The sequence below is a fragment of the Molothrus aeneus genome, chromosome 25 (genome assembly GCF_037042795.1).
Source record: "Molothrus aeneus isolate 106 chromosome 25, BPBGC_Maene_1.0, whole genome shotgun sequence".
NCBI classification, from domain to species: domain Eukaryota; kingdom Metazoa; phylum Chordata; class Aves; order Passeriformes; family Icteridae; genus Molothrus; species Molothrus aeneus.
The window spans coordinates 6,086,104-6,107,199 of NC_089670.1; the positions used below are offsets into that span (position 1 = coordinate 6,086,104).

The window sequence follows — 21,096 nt, forward strand, 5'->3', positions numbered from 1 at the left end:
ATGTGACTCCCCCAGCCCAGGCTCATGTCTAGAATGTGCCAAATTAGTGAATTTAGCTACAACCAACTCTTAACACAGGGAATAGCCTGGCATTCTGATTGGTTAAAGGGATGTGATATAAGTGCATTTGGCAGCCAACCTACATCACAAGATCTTTGCAATTTCATTAGAAGGGATGCACAGAAGGGATATACACAAAGCTAGAGAGGAGCTTATGCATTATGATTTTCCTGGGAGGTGGGGGTGTGGGTTTGTTTTCATGGCCTTCCTTTTTATAGCCACCTTTCTCTGTGCTTTCCTATGACAGAAAATTGAGGTGTGATCTTGTCTTGCAGTGCTGGAGGAGGAAGAAGTGCTGCTGGCTGAAGACACCCTGAGCATCCACACAGACCTGGCTGATAACGAGCCCGTGACAAACGAGGTCCGCAAACAGTTTCTTAGGTAAACATGAGGTCCTTGCTATTCTAGTCTGTGTCTGGGGTAAAAAACATCTTTCAGATGTCAGTCACATTCTGCTTCTCCATCTGGGCTTCAGTTTCCTCAATTTCCTCTCATAAATAAATTGGTTTAGTATCCTTTTAAAAATAAATGTGAACACTCAAGATCAAACATCTATTCCTTCTGTATTCTTTTCAGTCTGGACTGAACTAATTTCTAAAAGCAGCTCTCTGGTTCTCAGATAACACCACTGTGTGTATATACCCACACAATGGTGAACTGCTGCCAGATGTGTGAAAAATAAACTCCTTGCATTGCACCTTTCCATTGGGAGCCTTGGAAATCTTTTGAAGGTTTTTATAATCATACCCATCAGTGATGCCCAGCTACTGCTGATAGGAAAACAGAGAAGCTAAGGGTTTAGATTGAAATGTCTGCCTTGTCATGAAGCCTCTAAAGGCCTTTCCTAAAGAGCTCAGGCTCTGCCACAGCCTTTCTTAGATCCTGTATTTCTGGCATCCCTGAACATGCAGAGAGGTGGAAGAAGCATCCACAGCTATAAGTGAGGCTGGCATGGGAACTTAGTGGAAGAGCTGGGAATAAATCCAATTCACTACATCCCAACCTTGCCTTAGCACTGCCACAATATGCTCTTTTTCTCCTAATGACTCTTTTGTTTTAACTAGGCAACTTAGTGTAGTGTCTTCTGAGGGAGGAGAATGTCCCAACAAAATGTCAACGAAACGAAGAGTCTGTGAGAAGAAGCCAGCAGAGCCTCCTCTTCCAAGAAAAAGTCCTAATGAGAAACTTATTCAGGCTGAAACCACTGAAACAGGCACGGTATGGTTTGATTCCCCCCTCCCCTTTTCTACCTTTTTTTTTCTGTTTGGAAAAAAAATCCCCTTTATTTTAACATTAAATCCAGTTCTGTTAAATATGTGTATAAATCACAGCTGCAGGCTTTAGGCCTTAATCTGGTGACCACTGATCATTCAGATTAGGGATTTTGGCAGAGATTTGGCACCTAGGTAGCCCTATATATTTAGGAGAGCAAAAAAAAAAGGAAAAAATAATCTCTTCCAGTTCCCTCCACAGTCACCCAATACTGCAGAGCCCTGCATTCCATCAGCCCTGCCTTTGTCTCGCAGGGCTTTCAGCACTGGTTTTTAAACTGTTTGGCTGCTGCTGAGTCCAGCTGCAGCACTGGGTTACACGAACCAGCTGCGTCTGGGTGCCAGTGAGGCTGTTCTGCATAAATACCTGCCAACCTAAGTACAGAGCACTTTGTGCTTGTAGGTACAAAGGGGCTGTATTCCTCCTGAGTAGGGCCAGGGAGAGAAATAGGAACAAGAAAAAAGAAAAGATGGGAACACAGAAGTTAAAGAAAGGAACAGCAGATGGAAGAGGAGCAGGGAGGTTTGATAAAGAAAAAACCCCTTCCCTCCACTTCAGAAGGCTCAGTGTGTCCTGTTTAGTCTGATGTACATGATCCATGGCACAGACCTGCTTTTTCTGTGGATTATTTTAGCCTTCAAAGTCACTAATCAACAGCACTTGTTCTTTTAATTATTCCTCCTTATGCTTTTTACTAAGCACTGAGTTTTGTCCCGAGTCTCTGTCTCTTTTTGCTTCTCTGCCTTTTTGCACTACCTTAGAGACAGCACCTTTACTTCTTGCTGTTTATGTTCTTGTTGGATTGCATTAGCATTTGGTACCTCATTTAAGTTGCTGTGAAGACACAGAGTGGAGGCATGTTCAACACTTTTGCTTAAATAGACCATTTAAAGTTGTCTTGAGTACGATACTCTTGCCAAGTTGCTTCTACTTCCTGAAAATCTTGGCTCCTAATCTTATTACCCATCTTTTGCTGCTATTTCATCTGGCTTCTTTCTTTCCTTTTTTTTTTCTTCCCCCTCTGGCATAGTCTTAAAAATTAAAAACTCCACAAAAGTAATGAAATACCAATCCTCAACATGGAGGAGAAGCGTATTTCACAGAGGTTTCTGACTTGTTTTGAAAGCCATCATCCTGACATGGAGCTCAGGCAGATGAACCTTTCTCTGTGGTGTTTAGGAGTTCAGGCAGTTTTGAGTTAGGCTGGTGTCAGAGTGTGTTAAAGTTTTGTCAGCAGTTCCTCTCACAAAGAATGTTTCTATCTCGTAATTCTCTTTAAACTCCTTGTGTGGGTTGTGCAAATCAGCTTTAGTGTGTGATTTTGCAGGTAAAGCTAGCAGTGTTCTGGCAGTACATGAAGGCTATCGGCCCTGTCATTTCTTTGGTGATCTGTTTCCTGTATTGCTGTCAAAATGCTGCTGCCATTGGGGCCAACGTGTGGCTCAGTGACTGGACCAATGAACCGGTAGTAAATGGGACTCAACACAACACAGCCATGAGAATTGGGGTCTACGCTGCCCTGGGCCTCTTGCAAGGTGAGGGCAGGTAAAATCATCATACCCCAATGTTTTGGAATGAGGTATTAGGTCAGAAAGCCGTGGCACCAGTTGCTAGTGGTCCAAAAGGATGAAAAGTTTAGATTACATATTAGGAAGAAATTATTTATTGTGCTGGAGGTGAGGCCCTAGCACAGGATGCCCGGAGAAGCTGTGGCTGCCCCATCCCAAGGCCAGCTTGGATGGATCTCTGAGCAGGCTGGGATAGTGGTGGTGGGGTTGGAACTGGGTGATCTTATAGGCCTCTTCCAACCCAAACCATTCTGTGATTCTATGATTCTATGAAAATTGCCCCACAGCTCCTATCCTAAACAAGAGAGCTCATGTAACCTGGAGCTACACAGTCTGAAGTCAGCCCAACGCTTTTAATTTTGTTGTGAAGCCCTTGAGGGGGCTGGACAGGTGATGTGGAAGCTTGAGAGAGGCGAGTTGGAAAGAAAACATGAACTTTTCAGTGCAGAAGGGGATGAAGGGTTGGGGTGAAGTTGTAACATTAGGACATCATGGAGGATTGTGGAAAACAGCAGGGAGATGGTTATGTATCTGTTTTCCATAGTGAGGATGGTGAATCCTGTGGATGTTCCTGTGCCTTAGGCAGCAGTGGATGCAATGCCAATGTGCACAGGAAGAGAGGGTGGGCAGGAAATAAAGTGAAGTAAAACAAGCTTGGACTACAACAGGAACTGCCAAGGGTCAGGGAAGCTGTGAATCATGGACATCATGGGATAACACATCTGCTCCTCACCTGCCAGGGCTCATAGTGCTGATCTGCTCCTTCACCCTGGCCATGGGGGGCATCAATGCTGCCCGGACCCTCCATGCTGCACTGCTGGAGAACAAATTCCACACCCCACAGTCATTCTATGACACTACCCCGACTGGGCGCATCATCAACCGTTTCTCCAAGGACATCTACATCATTGATGAGGTCATCCCACCCACCATCCTCATGTTCCTGGGGACATTCTTCACCTCCTTGTCCACCATGATCGTTATCATAGCGAGCACTCCACTCTTTGCTGTGGTTATAGTCCCACTGGCAATTCTCTACTTCTTTGTTCAGGTAACTGGAAAAATGTGTGACAACTATTGCAATTATTCCATTCCTTTTCTTTTTAGGGAAAACAACATTGATTTGTGGGTAAAATGGAAATACCTGAAGTAGCTATGTGTTTATATAAACAAAACATTATTTACTTTTTTCAGAAAAAGAAATGTCCTGCAAGATGTGGCCATAAAACAGATAGACATAAACTTTTTTAGCTTTTAAGTAATAAAAAGTAAGCTTATTGCTAAAGCCAGCACTGCAGTGCATGCCAATATATTAAATGTGGATATATTTGACATACTGATACATTTTCAAAGTAGTTAGGAATTAAAATGTTGAAAATAGAAAGCATCAATTTTATTGATTTCTGAGCCATAATCAAGCTTATTTTACAGACTGTAAATAGAGACCTGATAATGGAGGTGCAAATGCACAATTTGTTTTCTTGGAAAATGAGGCTCCTACAAATGGATTCATTCTGCTTGATTATATTAACTAAATTTAAAGGGACATAGATAAATTCAACTTTCAGTCTATAGAAATTGCAGTTACCCAATACTCTTGTGGAATGATGTAAAGGTAACTTTCTTGGTACTCTTCTTAATTTTGGACAATATTTTAGAGGGTTGAAGTGCATTAGTAGCAATCTCCTTTAAATCCTTAACCTAAGAAATTCTTCACTGTTAATTTAAAAAGTGAAAATATTTAATGAACCTTTCAATTTCCTGTGAAAAATGGCAGCGATTCTATGTCGCAACCTCCCGCCAGCTGAAGCGCCTGGAGTCTGTGAGCAGATCCCCAATCTACTCCCACTTCTCAGAGACTGTGTCAGGGGCCAGTGTCATCAGAGCCTACAGGAGAGTGAAGGCCTTCGTGGACATCAGTGACCTGAAGGTAGATGAAAATCAGAAGAGTTATTATCCTGGCATAGTGTCAAACAGGTAAAGCATAATTTCTTGTTTTCACTTAGATAACCCTGTTTGCAAAATTGGTCCCAGGCTCCCACTTTTCCCACACTGCTTTACCCCTGCATTCTTCCCAGGTGGCTGGGCATCCGAGTTGAGTTTGTGGGGAACTGCATTGTCCTTTTTGCTGCCCTTTTTGCTGTGATTGGTAGGAACAGCCTGAATGCTGGCCTGGTGGGACTGTCAGTGTCCTATGCGTTACAGGTACATGTTACAGCTTTATTGAGGGGGTGTACATTTTTGTAGATGATATGGATATATTTCCAATAATCTAAGTGCTTGCTAAAGCTGGAGTTAATAGGGAAATAATTAAAATGAGTAGTGGGATGTTTGGAAAACAGAGATTCACGCTGGATGCTGAAATCATCAGCAAGCTCACATGAAGGAGGATCTCAGGGCACTTTGGGAGCATCAAGGCTGTGCTGCACCCCAGTACCTTCAGGGGTGGCGCATGGGAGTGCCAGAACATGAGTAAGGGCCAGAACATCAAGAACAGACCATTTGAGCAGTGTGGCTTAATGTGTTGTGCATCAATCCTGCTGTGCAGCACATTGGTGTGTCCAGGTAATTACAGGCAGATCAGTAGGACTTATAATTAGACAAAGCAAACTGTAGTGACCGAGGCTGTGGAGAATGTAGCAGATTTAATGGCCTCACTCTTGCCAGAAGCATTTTAGGTACCCTGTGTGTGCAAAGTTGCTGTTAGCAGTTTTCCAGTGAAACACGTGATTTGGGGAATGACTTCCTTCCAGCTTTTTTTGAGAGGGGCAAGTGTTAAATCAGCAAGAAGCATCATCATAATCTTCTTCATGTAAGCTCTTGATAATCTGTATATTTCTTGTCCCAGTAACTGTATTAACTTTAATGCAAAGGTAATTATCTCATTTGTAGCATTAATGTGAATCCATGTCTTAAAAGCAATGTCTGCTGTTGTTGGAGGTTTTTGGGGTTAGGTTTTTCTGTGGCTTTTTGGGGGGTTTTTGGTGTTTTGTTCGTTGCTGGGGTTTTGTATGTTTTGGGGGAGTTGTTTTGGTTTTGTTGGGGGGTTGTTTGAAGCTTTGTTTTGTTTCGTTTGTTTTGGTTTTATGGTTTTTTATTATATGTATTGTTCCTCTGTGGGTGATATTTAGTTCCTTGTCTTCCCCAAGGTGACCTTGTCTCTGAATTGGATGGTCCGAATGACTTCTGAACTTGAAACCAATATTGTGGCTGTGGAAAGAATAAAAGAATATTCAGAAACTGAAACAGAGGTCAGCTACCACAAGTCCAGCATGCTCAGCAACAAGATGAAAATTTTAATGCACGCATGTACATGGTCCTTCTTGAGGCTCTTGAGATGGTTCCTGCTCTGAGAGTTATCATTTAACCTGAACAAATGTCGTGCTCTGAATTGTAATTTATTCTATCACAGCTCCAAATTATTATTGCTGTCATGCAGCCTGTGCTTAGCATCTCATTTTCTGCTGCTGTGAGTGGCTATAGCACAGGAGATGAGCTTCACATCAGAATATTGGTCCCTTTGTGTTTGAAGTATTTGATGCACAGTCTCACCTGTGTGGCTGGTGCCATGGTCCTGCTCATGAGCAGAGCTGCAGTACAATTATCAGGTCTTACACATGTTTTCAATAATACTTCTATTTAATCAACTTAATCAGTCCTCACCTCCCATGAGAAAACTTCTCTAGGTTCACTGTACTGCTAATCATCCAATTGCCTACCTTTTCTGCCAAAGACTTCTGAAGTTGGCAGATGGAGCTGTGCCAGGAAAGCTACTCTCTGGACACACTGGTTTGTTAGTCCTATGTGCACACTAAGAATTAAGAAATGGAGGAGACCTGCACTAAACAGTTCTGGAGATCAAATATTTAACCTGGAACAAAAAAGATAGCTAGACAAGATGTGTGATAGGTGTTATAAACCATAGCTTGAGCTGGCAGAAAACTGACAGTGTTCTGTTAAAGCTGATGGGAAAATATTCATATCCATTGAGGATTCATCCCTCTGTGCTCAGAGTTTTTTCCTGTTAACTTCACTACAAAGACAAATGGGTGGATACTTAGGACCCCATGTTTTTTCCCCATTATTACAAATTTATTCGATCATGGAGATTTCATTTATCAGATAAAATGCTTTTATCTGAGCTTGAATTATTTTTTCTCAACCCTATGTGAGGCATTTCTGACTTCTGTTTTCCTCAGGCTCCCTGGATCATTGAGGGCAAGAGTCCCCCAGAAAACTGGCCATCCAAGGGAGACCTGGAATTTGTGAATTATTCAGTGAGGTACAGGAAGGGCCTAGATCTGGTGCTGAAGGATCTAAACCTCCAAGTGCATGGTGGAGAAAAGGTGAGTTACCAGCTGAATGTCTGCTTGAACTTTGCTCTGGGCATCCAGTGACAGCTGTGGAGTAGAGGAGAGGGTCTAAAGGAACACTGATGCCAGTGCAGGAGCCAGCAGTGATGCCTGTGCTGTCCATGTGCCAGCATCCTCCTGGCTGGAAAGCAGTAGAGTGAATTGCATGGCACTTTCTGGACTTTCCAGTTTATTTGGCAACAGGCTCCCATATGCCATGTAGGAGGCACCAACGCAAGTGACAAAAATTCAGTGACAAGAATGCTTTTCTGAAGCGTGCAGATGGGAAAAGGAATTCCAGCTTTTTCTTGTCTTTGACTTCCCCTGTGAAATTTTTGGCATGGAAGGAAATTACATTCTTTGCTTCCTTAATCAGGAAATTGCCTTTATTCTGGGAGATTCATTTCTTCATGCTTTGATAGAAAGTTCTGAGGTTTGCCTGCTGGAGACAGAATAATTAGCATGGGAAAGTCCTTTCCTGAACAGGCTGTTGATAAAAAATAGAATTGCCCTTATTCTAAGCAGACAGGATGACAGCATCCTTCTGGCATGGAAATACATGTGCTTACCATGAAGTAGGAATTGCCTTAGAGACCTTTATTTCTTGTCCTTGAGTGCCTGGACCTACCATGGGTGTCCCAAATCACCCAAAGTTATGTAGGATGGCTGTAGGCCTGTGTTATTCATTATATTCATGACATGTGATATTTATATGGAATATCATTCCAATTACAGGAATGGCAATAAGTACATCAGAGTGTACCCAGGGTTTGTAGAGAAGGATCGGACATTCTTTCTTAGATTCAGATCTTCAGTCAAACCTCTCAGAAGAACCCTGGGGGGTTGTTTGGGAGTTTTTTGTTGGGTGTTGTTTTCATCTTAACTATGTGCTTTGTTGTTAAACCTGCAATTTGTTGTAGATTGGAATTGTTGGCAGAACTGGTGCAGGGAAATCCTCCATGACGCTCTGCCTCTTTAGGATCCTGGAAGCTGTAAAAGGGGAAATTAAAATTGATGGCGTAAAAATTTCAGAAATTGGTCTCCATGACCTTCGATCAAGGCTAACAATTATTCCTCAGGTACTGTTTCTGTGTGTCACAATGAAGGACTGTTTTCTAGCAGCTTGACAAACCCTAAATAATGGTTTATCCAAAGAGGAAAATGTTTTGTTGCACTCATAAAATTGTTTAAGAAAAACAAACTATTTATACTTTAACTGGTCCCATCCTGCCACCTTATAAGCTGGGTGATGAAAAAGGATTTAGAATAAACCATCTTTAGAGCTGCAAGTTGAGTTTGAATTGTATGATGTAAAGTATTTTCAGAGAGGATGGGACTGGGAGGTAGACTACCTGCGATGCAATGGACACCTCAAAGCAGCAGCCTAGTACAGTACAGCTGTTTTAAGTACAGTATCTGTACTTAAAACAGCTAAAGCACTTGTCTAATGAAAATTGGTTTTATATCCAGGATCCTGTCCTCTTTTCTGGAACACTGAGGATGAACCTGGATCCATTTAATAAGTATTCAGATGAAGAAATATGGAAAGCACTTGAACTGTCTCATTTGAAGAGGTTTGTCAGCAGTCAGCCATCCATGCTTGACTATGAGTGCTCAGAGGGTGGAGAGAATCTTAGGTAAGGAATGCCTTGACTAGGACATACACTGAGCTGTCATTCAGCTGTGACAGTGGGTGACACCTGAGCACAGGCTAACATTGGTGTGTCATATCTGAAATGATTCGGGCACCTGTTTCTGTTCCAAGAAAGCCACCAATGTTCAAACGTTTGCCTCCTCTTCTGCCTCTGCCAGAAATGATCTGATTCTTCTCCCAAACCCAAATCCCATCTTGTCAGAAAGAAGTTTTAGGATTGCAGGATATTAAGGACAGGCAGCCCCTTAAACACATTGTGGTAGGCAGGGAAATGCCATGATAACATTACTGCTGTGCTGAGTAAGAGTTCCCAGCCTGACACTTTAGCAATGTTTATTTTCCATTACTATTTGAAAGGCCCATGAAGACATGACTGGGGATGATAAAATGCCATTTTCTGATATGCTTCATTGGCTTCTGAGGCTGTGGTGTCACAGATTGCCTGTGATTAATGTTTGGCTCCTTCCTCATGGTGCACACACTCGGACTGAGTCTGGACTATGTTTGTGGCAAGGGAGGAAGTCTGGGTTGCTCAGATACATGTATATATTTTATTTTTTATTGTAGAAAGGACTTGCAGCCTCAAAGCATTTTCTTTTCCTTTTTATTTTCTTTTTCCTAAGTTTGCATATGCTCAGTGTTATCAGAACTATGAGTGTTTCTTAAAGCTTAGGCAGAAATGTTGTCATTAGCTGCCCTGGCTTTTGTCACAGCAATAAAAGGCACATTTGGTGGCTCTGCCAGCACAGGGCCAGGCAGTAAGTGATCCTATCACTGTTAGTGTAGGTATGCTGCAGCCTGCATGTGTGAGCTATGGGGCTGACAGAACAGACAGCTTGCAAAATATTTCAGGGGGTTTTGGGTAATACTATGAGTGACCTGCTGAGCACAAGTGGCTGTAAGCAGTGGGGAGCTGGGGTCACTGAAAGGCTGTCTGTACTTGCAGTGTTGGCCAGAGGCAGCTCGTGTGCCTGGCCAGAGCTCTCCTGCGCAAAACCAGGATCCTGATCCTGGATGAAGCCACGGCCGCCATCGACCTGGAGACAGACAACCTCATCCAGATGACCATTCGGACACAGTTTGGGGACTGCACAGTGCTGACCATTGCACACAGGCTGAACACAATCATGGATTACACCAGGTAAGATCTCTAAGTAGCGCGTGGTGGGCTCGTGGGTTTGCTGGGGATGTGAAGCAGCACTTCAAGGGGTCTGGTTTGTCTCTAGAGATGAACACTGGTTCTCTTGTCGGGCAGTGTGTAAGCAATGATGTGCTGTATCATCCCAGAATTTCCAGCCCTGACTTTGCCTCTGTTGGCATAGGAAACAGGTTCTATATTCAGAAACCAGAGCTGTGTAAGGGACACTGCCCAGGGACACTCCTGAGACTGTCTGGAAGATTATGGAACCTTGTTAAACCAGCAGTTGCTGTAACTTCTTCACTAACAGCATGCCATTTTAATTACTTGAAAATATATTAGTATTCTTCATGAGCTTTAATCTCCTTGGCTTTCTGGAACTATAGTTTCAGTTCCAGATGCTTTTTTTCCCTCTTCTTGCCCCTGGGAGACAGTGACTGTCCTGTAACTTTTTTTGTCAAGCAGCAGCTCAGGGAGAATGTTTATCATCTATTGTGTTTTAACATGGGAAAATAATTGAGGAAAACAAAAGCAAGGCAAAGATTAGAGAAATTTGCTTTTGACACAAACAGGTACCACATTCCTTGTGAGGAATTTTCTGATACATCTTTCCCCCCACACCATCTTTTGTTTTGTACAGGGTTCTTGTTCTAGACAACGGGACCATAGCTGAATTTGACAAACCTGCAAACCTTATAGCAGCAAAGGGTATCTTCTACAGTATGGCCAAAGATGCTGGACTGGCATGAAGAGAAGACCCCATGGGTTTTGGTTTGGTGTTTTTTTAATATTACTGACTTGCCACAAAAGTGACTTGTGAATGTACTGTAATTTACAAAACAGTTTTTGTAGTAGACTCAACTTGTGATATGTGAACAAATAATTTTACAATTATAAGGACCAGGAAGTGAATTTTACATTTTAAAATATTTTCTATATACATAAAGTATTTTATTACATGCTTTTTTCCCCAAAGAATGACAAATATTCTGCCAAGAAAATGCATGTACCACAGCACAATTATGTACTGCATTCAGGTTTGTAATTAGTAAATTATATTAATGGTACAAATTACACCTGAGTTGTGTGTTTTCTGCATAAGGATTCATAGGATTTGAAGTGAAAAGACAGGCCTAGTTAAGCTGACTCAGCGGAGTAACAATGAAATGCTGTGTAATCTCTGAGAAGTTCCAACTTCTTCCTTTCAATATTTCCCCCAGGACAAGGGAGTCCTTGGGACCTTTAGGATCTGTGTCCAGGGCAACTTTGGCATTATAAAATTCCTCTTCAGCCTAAGGAGCAACATGTATTTAAAGCTAAACCTGCAAAGAGCTTCATATAAAACATTAACTACACAGATTTTTTCCAATTCAGTAGACACAAGTCACAGGGACACGATTGGACCAGAGGTATGAGAAGTTTGCTGTATGTCTTTGGGTAAGAAGTCACTAAGAGAAAGTCTTCACTTAAGCTGAACGTGCATGCTGAGACAGGTGTGTATTTAGTTTATCTTGTTCAACACTTAATCATCTGAAATAATGGGTGATTTGTTCTGCAGAAATAATTACCTATTTTATTATTGATAACCAGGCCTCTTCAGATAAAAGGAGGCCTGTGTTCAAACAGCATTTGCTGCTAGAATCTGCTAGAACCTCTTTTGCTTTAGTTGTTTGTGTCTTACAGTAAACACTCCAGAAAACCACCCAGCAAGAAAAAGTTCCTATGTTTTACCAGAAGGAAAGTGCAGAAAAATTTTCAGAAGACAAAAATAATAATTTTTTAAATCTTACAAATTATACGTCTTAAATAGAAACCCAAATCTGCCGCCAAGCATTTATTAGACATTAACATTTCATATTTCAGAGCACAAAGTAATGAATTATTTATCACACACAGAATGTAATGGTTATACACTGATGAGATTGGCGAGTGTTAATAGTATCTTCCTGGTATAAACTGCACAAGGTATAAAAATATTCCTGGGAATGCATATATAGGGAACAGCACAAGTGCAAGTTTGCTGTCCAAGAGATGAGCTTTTCTTTAAGGGGGGGTCTTACTGGTTAACCCTGAGTCCTCCTGGATTCAGCCAATGCCTGAACCATCCTGTGCTGGGGAGAAGGCAGCAGCCAGAGTGACATGAGGAATGACAATTTTATTATTCCATTACAGAGAACTTAATATTCCACCAACAATCTGGTATAAAAACAGATATTGTCAATGACTGGGACTATGTTTGTCCTCTGGCACTTTGCAGAAGAGGCTTTTTCAGTCTGATAAAACCTTCTGTATTCACCTGGGGAGACTGAGCTTCAGTGTGGTGACTGGGCACAAAGAGAATTCAGGTGTTAGCAGGGATCTGTGCTGGCAGCTGAGCCCCGGCCTGGTGCCTGACGGCAGGTTGGGAGCTCCCTCTGGTGTGCTCAGTTCCTGTGCTCCAAGCGCTCCCGCGGGCTGAGAGCAGCGAGCCTTGGGGGGCGCTCTGGGGACAGTTCCCACTGGACTGGCGGTGACACAGGCAGCTGCTGACTCTTACCTGCCGCAGCCCCCAGGACAGGGGGAGGCTGGGCTTGGTCCCCAGCCCAGGACTGCCCCAGCAGCTGCGTGGACACTGCACAGCCTTCTCAGACTCTGAACTCCGAGAGAAGACAAAAGATAAATTCCTTTGGCAGCTGTAGTTTCCAAAGAAATTGGGGGGAAGGTGAAGAAACAGGAAAACTCAGACCAGTTTGGTACATTCTATTTGCTTGTTATATCTCATACTTTAGCTTATTCATCTAATCCATAGCACTTGCTTTTCATGTGGCCTAGCAGAGTAGAACTCTTCCTCAATACCAAGTGACTAAATACTAAAATCCTAAAAAAATCAGATAAAATTCAGCTCTTAAATACTTTTCAATTTCTTTATTCAAGATTTTCACAGAAAGTAGTCAAAGTCTGAATTTTAAGTAACTGTGATTTTCTTTTCAGTAAACTGCATGGCTAAACACAAGTCACAGTGAAAAAAAGAAAATACATTGCATAGGAACATCAAGTTTGGCTATCAGCCCAGAAAACCCTGGGTACTTCACTAGTTTGTTTTTACACAGGTAACTTTATAGGTTCAAGATGCAATTTTTCTCAGGAATGTAGAGGTCAAAGGAAAATAAAATTACATTGTATGTGCTTTTAAAAGGGGAAATAAAATCAGCATTGAAGAAATGTCAGTACAGTAACAAAAATAGTATATTTAATTGCACATGTCATTACACGTCAATTGCTCATGTATATATTAACAGACAACAGGGAATACGTTCCCTAAAAGGTATTTTGGTTGAGAGCATATTTATTATTTGGACAATTACTGTCACTTTTATTTTCAACCTGAGAAATAGGGAAAAGTGTAAACAGGGATTAAGAAATCACTATAAGTCACTTGCTAGAATTTAAACTTGACATAGTTTTGTGCTTCCACAGATGTAAACCCTTCTGGTTTTTTTCCCTCTAAGTAAGATAGGACTTAATAAACATGATCTAAAAAGAGAATATTGATGGTAATGGACTCAGTAGAAATATTAAATCAGCTTCATGGCAGGTTCTTTAGCTTGAGTACCTCTGCTATTTTATAGCAAACAAATTATTAGAACAGCTTAAGGTAAGCCTTTCCCTGAGAGCTGCTAACTCTGCAGTATTTAATTATCTTTTGGTAAGGAAGTGTTACATTAACAGATAGTTCTACCAATACTTCCTGTGCATTGAGCTACTTTTATACCAGACTCACTGTTCTTAGATTAACTAGGAGCTTTAAATGTACATAACCACTTCAGTTTATTTCACAGTTAACAAAATAGATTTTTTTCACATCATTAGCCCTTATAGGTACTGTTTTTCAAACATAATTGTAAAACAAAAGATAAAAATACTTTGTTTTATTCCTTAATTAGTACGTAAGTTCTGATGCCTTCTTGTTATACCCACTCTGTTCAGAAAGTGTTGGGACTCTGAAAAGTGAGTTTTTGTCGCTTACTGTTAGAACAAGCTCCAGTTCTTGGAAATCCTGTAGCCTTGCAACGTCCTTGTCCTTTAAACAAATACAATAAGGAGTTAGGTGATAGTGTCTTTTAATTTTGCAGAGGTAAGTTAAAATATTAAGCTCACACTAACACAAGGTATGTATTTATTTGTAACTATGACAGTTCTTTACAGTGAACTGGAAAGCAAATATCCTGTTGCATCTTGTATTTACTCTGGGATCATATTCAACTATTCCCTTAAGTCTATTTTTAGAAGGAATGCAACACAGACAGTGAGTGCAAGTGATGAGTAGGATTACACTTGCAAGATCTACTGCATGGCACCCAAATCCTTTTTTTTTTCTCCTTGCTAATTCTTAGCATGAATTAGCAAGCTGATGAATTGATGCTTGCATCTACCCAAGGAGGTCCTGCATGTGGGCCTTCATGGCCTGCATGGCTTTCTTCAGGGCTACCCAGCAAGGCCAGCTCTGAGCCCCTGCAGCAGTTCTCTGCTGCCAACAGCAGTACACAGAGTCAGGTTTGTGTCACTGCAGGAACAGGGGTCCTGAAGTGCTACCAGAGAGCCTGAAGTGATTAGAGATGAAAATAAAAAGTTCCTTCAACAATAACTAAAGTTGGAAAGTGACAGAATTGCTTATGTATTTTTTTTCTCCACTTTTTGACTAACACAGATTAAGACATCCTATAGTCAGTGAAGATGCAGCAGAGTGAAGTCTGTTAATCTATTCCTAATCAGATTTGCCCAATGAGTGATGCCAACAATACTCTATAAAGATTTGAGAGTGAAAGAAAGGTCCGTGGTGAGTTGGTAAAACAGGTCAACAGGTCCCTTCTCTGTTGGCGACAGGGTAAATGTTACTAAAGGAAGGACAGTTATGTTCAGAGTAACCCTGAAAAACACCTCTGTGCAAGGACTGCAGCCAGGCCTTGCTGAACTCACAGAGCTTAGTTGAGCTCTGCAGGCCTTTAAAATGCTGTTGGCAGCTCACAGTGGTGTTGTGTTATACTGAATTTTACAACAGAGGCATAGAATCGGGTATTAATTGGGTCCAGCACCAAATGGTTATGAAAGGAGGTGATCAAGAAATTTGAGAACCGTTTTACTGAAGAAATCCCTAACAAGTGCTGAGTTTTGCAAGTTGAGCAGAGACTTTTCATTTTTGGTTGGTTTTTTTTTTCCAACATGGGCCTATGCAGGTGACTAACAAATTATTCCTTTATACCAGTAACCTAAAAATCTCTTTTCTAAGTTGCTGCACTTCAAAAGGTAGAGCTCTTACCTTTCTTAACATTGTATTTGGTAATTTTCTGATCTTCTGGACATGCTCAGGGTTCACACCCAGCTCATGGCAACTCACTCGGAGCAGCTCCTTGTATGTCAGTTCTTGTCTGTCCAGTTCAATTTCAATGAAGTCATTTTCTCTAAGATTAGGGGTTTGTATTCTCACTTTAAGCACCAGTTCTATTAGAAATAAAAAGTCACATTAATAGGTAGAGGTATAAAGAAATTAGAAACAATGTCTCTATAACAACCTCCAGGTATTTCTATGTTCATTAATGTAATTTGTGTCACTGGTAAGAATACATGAATACTCAGAAACCAAAACCTGGAATTGTATGACCACAGTTTTAATTAGATTGATTTTCATCAAACTATATGAAAAAATCTTAGCAAAATCTAATGCAATATATGTGTGCATGTCTGAACCATTGCATGAATACTCTTTAATTGATTTAAGCTGATTTAACAGCAGCTTGTACTGGTTATCAATTTCCTGAGCAATCCAAGATTGCTTTTATTGGTATTTCTTGCTCTCAGTTCACTTTGCTTTGCTACCCCATGGTATCAGAATGCCTTTTACTTGAAGAACAAAATTATTAACAGTAACTGGAATTCCAGGTTTCCCTCTCTGGGTAGGCAAAGTTTCCCTGCAGAACAGGCAGATCCTAGAACAGGTCAGTGCAAACTGAGCCATGTGAAGTTCTCTTGAGTTCACTAGCTTCTTGCTCATGATCTGTATTTGCAGCTTGGACTATGCTATTTAGAGAATTAGATTACCCTGGTGTCTGTATGCTTTTGTAGCAATTGAGACAGCAAATTTTATATGAATACTTTAATAACAGTTCTAGCAGAAACAGCATATCTCCCTACTTCGTTCCCTTCAAATGTTTCCTAAATGCCTAAGCATGGCAATCTGAAAGTCTCTGGAAACACATGATTAGTCTGCACTGCCCAAGTGTCAGAAGATCAACACAAAGCCAGAAGAGATTTTTGGTATTACCTTGCATGTTGAGTGGAAAAGCTCCTGTGAAGAAAACAGGCTGAAAGGCTGGCACAGGTCCCATGCAGGAGCTGTTCCCTTGCTGGGGTAGGGACTGGTTGGATCCTGCTGGCAAAGAGGGACTTCTGCCCCAAGACACTGACCCCTGGTAAACAGGAGCTCTCTGGAGGACAGGATTTGGGTGTGATGGCCCAGCAGACCCTTGAGGCAGGGGTGGGATGTCCCTGTTGGAAGGAGCCTCAGGAGCAGCGTTCCCAGGCTGCAAGAGTGCTCGTGCTCGTCCACAGGTGTCCGAGTCGGGTACAGATGGAGGGTTGGTGTCTTGTGGTTCCAAGTGTGAGAGATTCCCATTCAGGGGAGGATCTGGAATGCTGGTACTCAAGGTGTTGTAAACATATGGGAAAGGTGGGTTAGCCAGGTAATTGGGGATGATTGGCAGATCTGAATCTTGCTCTAAGTCTGGAAGTTCATCTTCCACTGTAAAACAAACCAAACAACATTCTCCAAGACTGATTTTGGGTTTCTTTTTTTTGGGAATGCAGTGTTAAAAGCATCACAGGTTAAAGATGCATCAGGAAGCACCATGTCTTTTTTTCACACAATAAACAGAATGCTCAGGTGTTGCCATACAGACATAAAAGCTGAGTCTGAGTCTAATAATTCTGGGGGTGCTAATTCCTTCTAAATGCTGCAGTACTTCTGTTTTGGCTTGTTTTAATCTGTACAGAATATTGTAACATGGTCTCTGGGGGAATAATGCTGTCATCTTCATAATGTTGCAGGCAACGAAAAACAAAGGGTCATATGTTGTTTGATATTAAGGTAGAGTATAAAGGGAACATGCAGTACTGGGAGAGCTGCAGGACTACCCATTCAACAGCTGGAAGAGACAACAGTGAAAACAAAACCAGACACGGGAGTACACAGGAGAGACAAGACGTTGTTAATCAGCCGCATTTCAAATTACTTATCACCTCCAGCAGCAAAGCCTGCTCTATTCCAGCAGTTACAAAGCATGATAGAGATGCTCTACTGATGTCTTTTAATGAGCCATTTATCTGGGATGCTAATTTTCAATTTATCCAACACAGGACATGAGGGAAATCAGGTGTTGCTCATAGAAGACCTTCCTACAGATATTTTTCTCCTGCTGTCCTTCTGAAAACTGGAAACTGCATCCACCTGGCACACAGCATTCCTGAAAATATAGTTTTTCTAAATTTCCAGTGTTTTGAAAAAAGTTTGGCTAGCTGAGTATGGAATTTATTGGTAATCTCCTTTACTTAAAACTTTGTTTTCTTATCATATAAACACCCTAGAAAGCAAGTCCAAATACTAAAATCCAAACACAATACCTTCACATGCAAAACAAAGATTGGAGTACACATGTTCAAATTGGCAAAGATTGGAGTACACATGTTCTTTTTGCCAATCTTTGATGATCATATGGCACAGTCACTGTAAGTTACCTCCCAACATCTTCCTGATCTCTCTCTTGGATGTTAACTGGGCTGGCCTCTCCCCTTTCTTTGTCAGGATGTCCTTGTCAGCCCCAGCACGCAGCAGATAAGCCACGACTGCCACATGGTTCCGTTTGCAGGCCCAGTGCAAACAAGTCCTGCACATGGAAAACACAAACACTGTGTCAAATCCTGAGTTATGGCAGATTTGTTTCCACTCATTCTTGCTGCCTATAAGAACACTCTACGTACATGTAAAATAGGTTTGAGTTGCTAACTTCACTAGAAATTTGCCCTGGACTGGGAGTCTGCAATGGCACCTGCTGATGCCATTTTCTCTTTGCTCCAATGCTCTTTACTGCAATAGTATTTTCAAATGTCAGGATCCTTTCAATTTATCATTTCTTAGGGTACGGTCTTTAGGCTACTGGAAAAATACGTATGAAAGTAAGGTTTGTGTATGATATTTTAATCTTTGAAAGAATCAGCTGTACTTAGAATACTTGTGTTTGTGTATATGTGATCTATTACTGGTATCTCCCTAGGATATGTACTCTTTAATTAATGCTGCCAGCATGACTACTTGCACTTTCTGGCAAGTAAATTTCATTTAAAATACTGTAAGCATTATTTCTAAGAACAGTTCTTTGCCCAGTTGCCATTTGCTGTATCAGCAATTACTTTGCTTAGATCTGCAGACAACTAATTTTCTGCAATCTGTAAGTGATGCACAGAACTAATCCCTTTTCTTCATTTTCAAATTATTGTTTGCAGTTTCTGACTAGAGAAACGTATTAAGGAAACATAAAAGCTGCTTAGTGCTCAGATCTTATTTAATGTATGTATTAAGTACTTAAAGACTCACACATTAACTTGCTATAGAGTTGTACCATACTTTCCTACCCCATGTTCTAGTGATATTTGACCCTTCTCTAGCTTTTATATTTTAATTCTCTAGCTCCAGCTGAAGGAAATTCTTCAGGAAAATGAATATGCTCAACCCTTCTCCAAGTTTGCTTATTTATTTTTTAAGAATTACATAAAATAAAGCAGAGATAAATAAACTTAGAAGGGAAAAACCTTTCAGTGGAAAGTTTTCAAAAAGCTTTTTCAACTTTGGGTGGTTTGGTTTGGTTTGGTAGGGTTTTTTACAGAAAGAGACTGCAAAGTCAGACAGGGCGGTATTTGCATTGAGAACAAAATTTGGTGGTTTAGTTTTTAGAGAAGATATGTAAAGCTCAACAGCACAGCCTCATTTTGGGATTCATCCTGGCCATTCCATATGGCCTGTGCAGAGAGGAACCATCTACCCACGGACTTGGTACTCACCAAAATATAAGTACTCAGCACCTCTACGAATCATACATACTAAGAAGCTCACTGCAAAAATTTTAATTGTACAAACTTAAACAATAATGAGGATCCATTTATTGCCATGGTTAAAAACTACCAGATCATTATTTTTAAAAATAATTAATTTTATTACAAGACTTATTTCATCAATTCCAGTTTTAGACACAAACTCATTCTGATGACAGGCTGGTTTTTATCTCACTCACTAAGATAATTCAGCATCCTTTGAATCAGTTACTTTATATTTTTACAAGCTTTAATTTTAATCACAGTTTAAAGTTCAAGTTGTTAAGTGTTCCATGCTTCTCAAAACTGCTGATTGAACTTTCATCTTTAAAAGTCTTGCTCCTTTCCTAATTTTGTTTTTCCTATTTTTAATTATAATGTCATAGAATCCTAGAATGGTTTGAGTTGTAAGGGACCTTAAAGTTCATCTCATTCCATCCCCTGCAGAGGCAGGGACACTTTCCACTCTCCCAGGTTGCTCCAAGCCCTGTCCAACCCAGCCTTGAACATTTCAAGGACAGGAGCAGCCAGTTTCTCTGGGCAACCTGTGCCAGGGCTTCCCCACACTCACAGGGAAGAATTTCTTCCTTACATATAATCTAAGTCTCTCTTCTTTTAATTTAAAACTGTTCCCCTTGTCTTATAACTATCTGTCCGTGTAAAAAGTTGTTTCCCCTTTTTTTTATATTTTCAAGCATGAAACAACACAGTAAATACAGGCTGAATTGAGCCTGCAGAAAACAGTTTCCAAAAATGCTAAGCATTCCCTCTAAAATCTTCCTTCAAATAAAATTATGCGTGTGTTTATGTCTACAGTGTTACTTGTACAAGTGTGTATTACAGAGCAGCCTTCTCTTTAATGTCCTCAGGTGGATCTAAACGACATGCCAAATCCCCAAGTGTTTGTATACATCGCTGGAACAAGTTCCCTGCTTGAAAGAGAAAGTAATTTTCAAACTTGAGTTAATAATAAATATTTCTGCTTAGGCAAGATCATGTAAAGCTGAGGTTTGTGTTCTGACAGACCACACCGTCTCAGGCTGGGGAAAAAGAAATCAAAACCAACACTACAAAGTAAGTCCACAATGACCTGGAGAAGGGGCAGACAGGGCAGGAGGTGGAGTGGGGACGCGTGTTTGTGACCCTGGTTATCCTCTCTGGAATAGGGACAGCTCCATAGCAGAGTATTCGGAGGCGGATCGACCTTTTCCTTCCTCCTCAATTCAGCCCGCCTCGCCTTTCACGTGCGGAGCGAATCGACAGCAGCCTCAGCACGGGACCGCCCGGGCCGAGCTCCCCGAGAGACTGGGTTCGGGGGGGCGCCCTTACCATCCGTTGACTTCGTTCTGGGAGTTGAGGCCGACCCCCAGCTCCACGAGCCGCCGCACCTCCTCCGCGTCGCCGAGCGCCGCCGCCTCCCTTAGCCGCTCCTGCCGCTCCCGCTCCGCCATCTCCCCGCAGCCGCCGCCCGCCTCCCGCATCGCCTGCCGCACTCCCGCGGCCGCGCCGCGCCTCCGCCGCTACCCCCGCCGTGCTCCGGCGCGGGGGACACTATTGCCGGTGACAACCCGGCCCCGACAGCCGGTTCCGCGGCGCGGCCGCTGCCCGGGGACGGGCCAGACGGGGCAGTCCCGGGTAAATGTTGTTTAAATGACATACAAATGCATCGTTATGTGCTGTCTCTTGCTCTGCTGATTGTTTTTGCGGGCTCTCGATTTATCATAGAGTGAATTATGGAATCATCGAGTATTAAGTGTTGGGAGGGACCTTAAGATCATCTCGTTCCACCCCCCCACCCCCCTTCCACGGGCAGGGACACTTTTCACTACACCTGGTTATTTAGAGGCCCCATCCAGCCTGGTATTGGACACTTCTAGAGGTGGGCCATATTTCTAGCTCACTGAGTGTCTGTGGTAATTTAATTAAGATTAATTT

The 21,096-nt window shown here is 41.7% G+C and overlaps 2 protein-coding genes across 2 annotated transcripts in view; one reads left to right on the forward strand and one right to left on the reverse strand.

The window, feature by feature from the left end:
- The window catches only part of ABCC3 (ATP binding cassette subfamily C member 3), a 47,686-nt gene extending 36,568 nt beyond the window's left edge, over positions 1 to 11,118 (forward strand). The window contains 12 exon segments of the mRNA XM_066565531.1: positions 336 to 441; positions 1,125 to 1,278; positions 2,660 to 2,867; positions 3,641 to 3,951; positions 4,678 to 4,877; positions 4,979 to 5,105; positions 6,050 to 6,151; positions 7,100 to 7,246; positions 8,173 to 8,331; positions 8,723 to 8,889; positions 9,853 to 10,047; positions 10,685 to 11,118. Coding sequence (XP_066421628.1) covers positions 336 to 441; positions 1,125 to 1,278; positions 2,660 to 2,867; positions 3,641 to 3,951; positions 4,678 to 4,877; positions 4,979 to 5,105; positions 6,050 to 6,151; positions 7,100 to 7,246; positions 8,173 to 8,331; positions 8,723 to 8,889; positions 9,853 to 10,047; positions 10,685 to 10,793 — 1,985 coding nt within the window. The 3' untranslated portion in view covers positions 10,794 to 11,118.
- A 638-nt stretch (positions 11,119 to 11,756) lies between these two features.
- ANKRD40 (ankyrin repeat domain 40) lies at positions 11,757 to 20,705 on the reverse strand. Its single transcript, XM_066565775.1, has 5 exons — positions 20,491 to 20,705; positions 17,812 to 17,960; positions 16,343 to 16,819; positions 15,341 to 15,522; positions 11,757 to 14,104 (listed from the first exon to the last, which is right to left on the reverse strand). The coding sequence occupies exons 1-5, from the start codon at positions 20,640 to 20,642 to the stop codon at positions 13,964 to 13,966; spliced, it is 1,101 nt and encodes a 366-aa protein (XP_066421872.1). The 5' UTR covers positions 20,643 to 20,705; the 3' UTR covers positions 11,757 to 13,963.
- Positions 20,706 to 21,096: the final 391 nt, after the last annotated feature.

Bases quoted from the DNA above. Each gene is read 5' to 3' on its own strand.
- ANKRD40 (XM_066565775.1), bottom strand. From the start codon at position 20,642: ATGCGGGAGGCGGGCGGCGGCTGCGGGGAGATGGCGGAGCGGGAGCGG. The intron at 17,961-20,490 runs GTAAGGGCGCCC...TTCCATGTGCAG, and splicing joins CAGAACGAAGTCAACGGATG to GACTTGTTTGCACTGGGCCT. The intron at 15,523-16,342 runs GTAATACCAAAA...TATTTCTAATAG, and splicing joins TTTTCCACTCAACATGCAAG to AACTGGTGCTTAAAGTGAGA.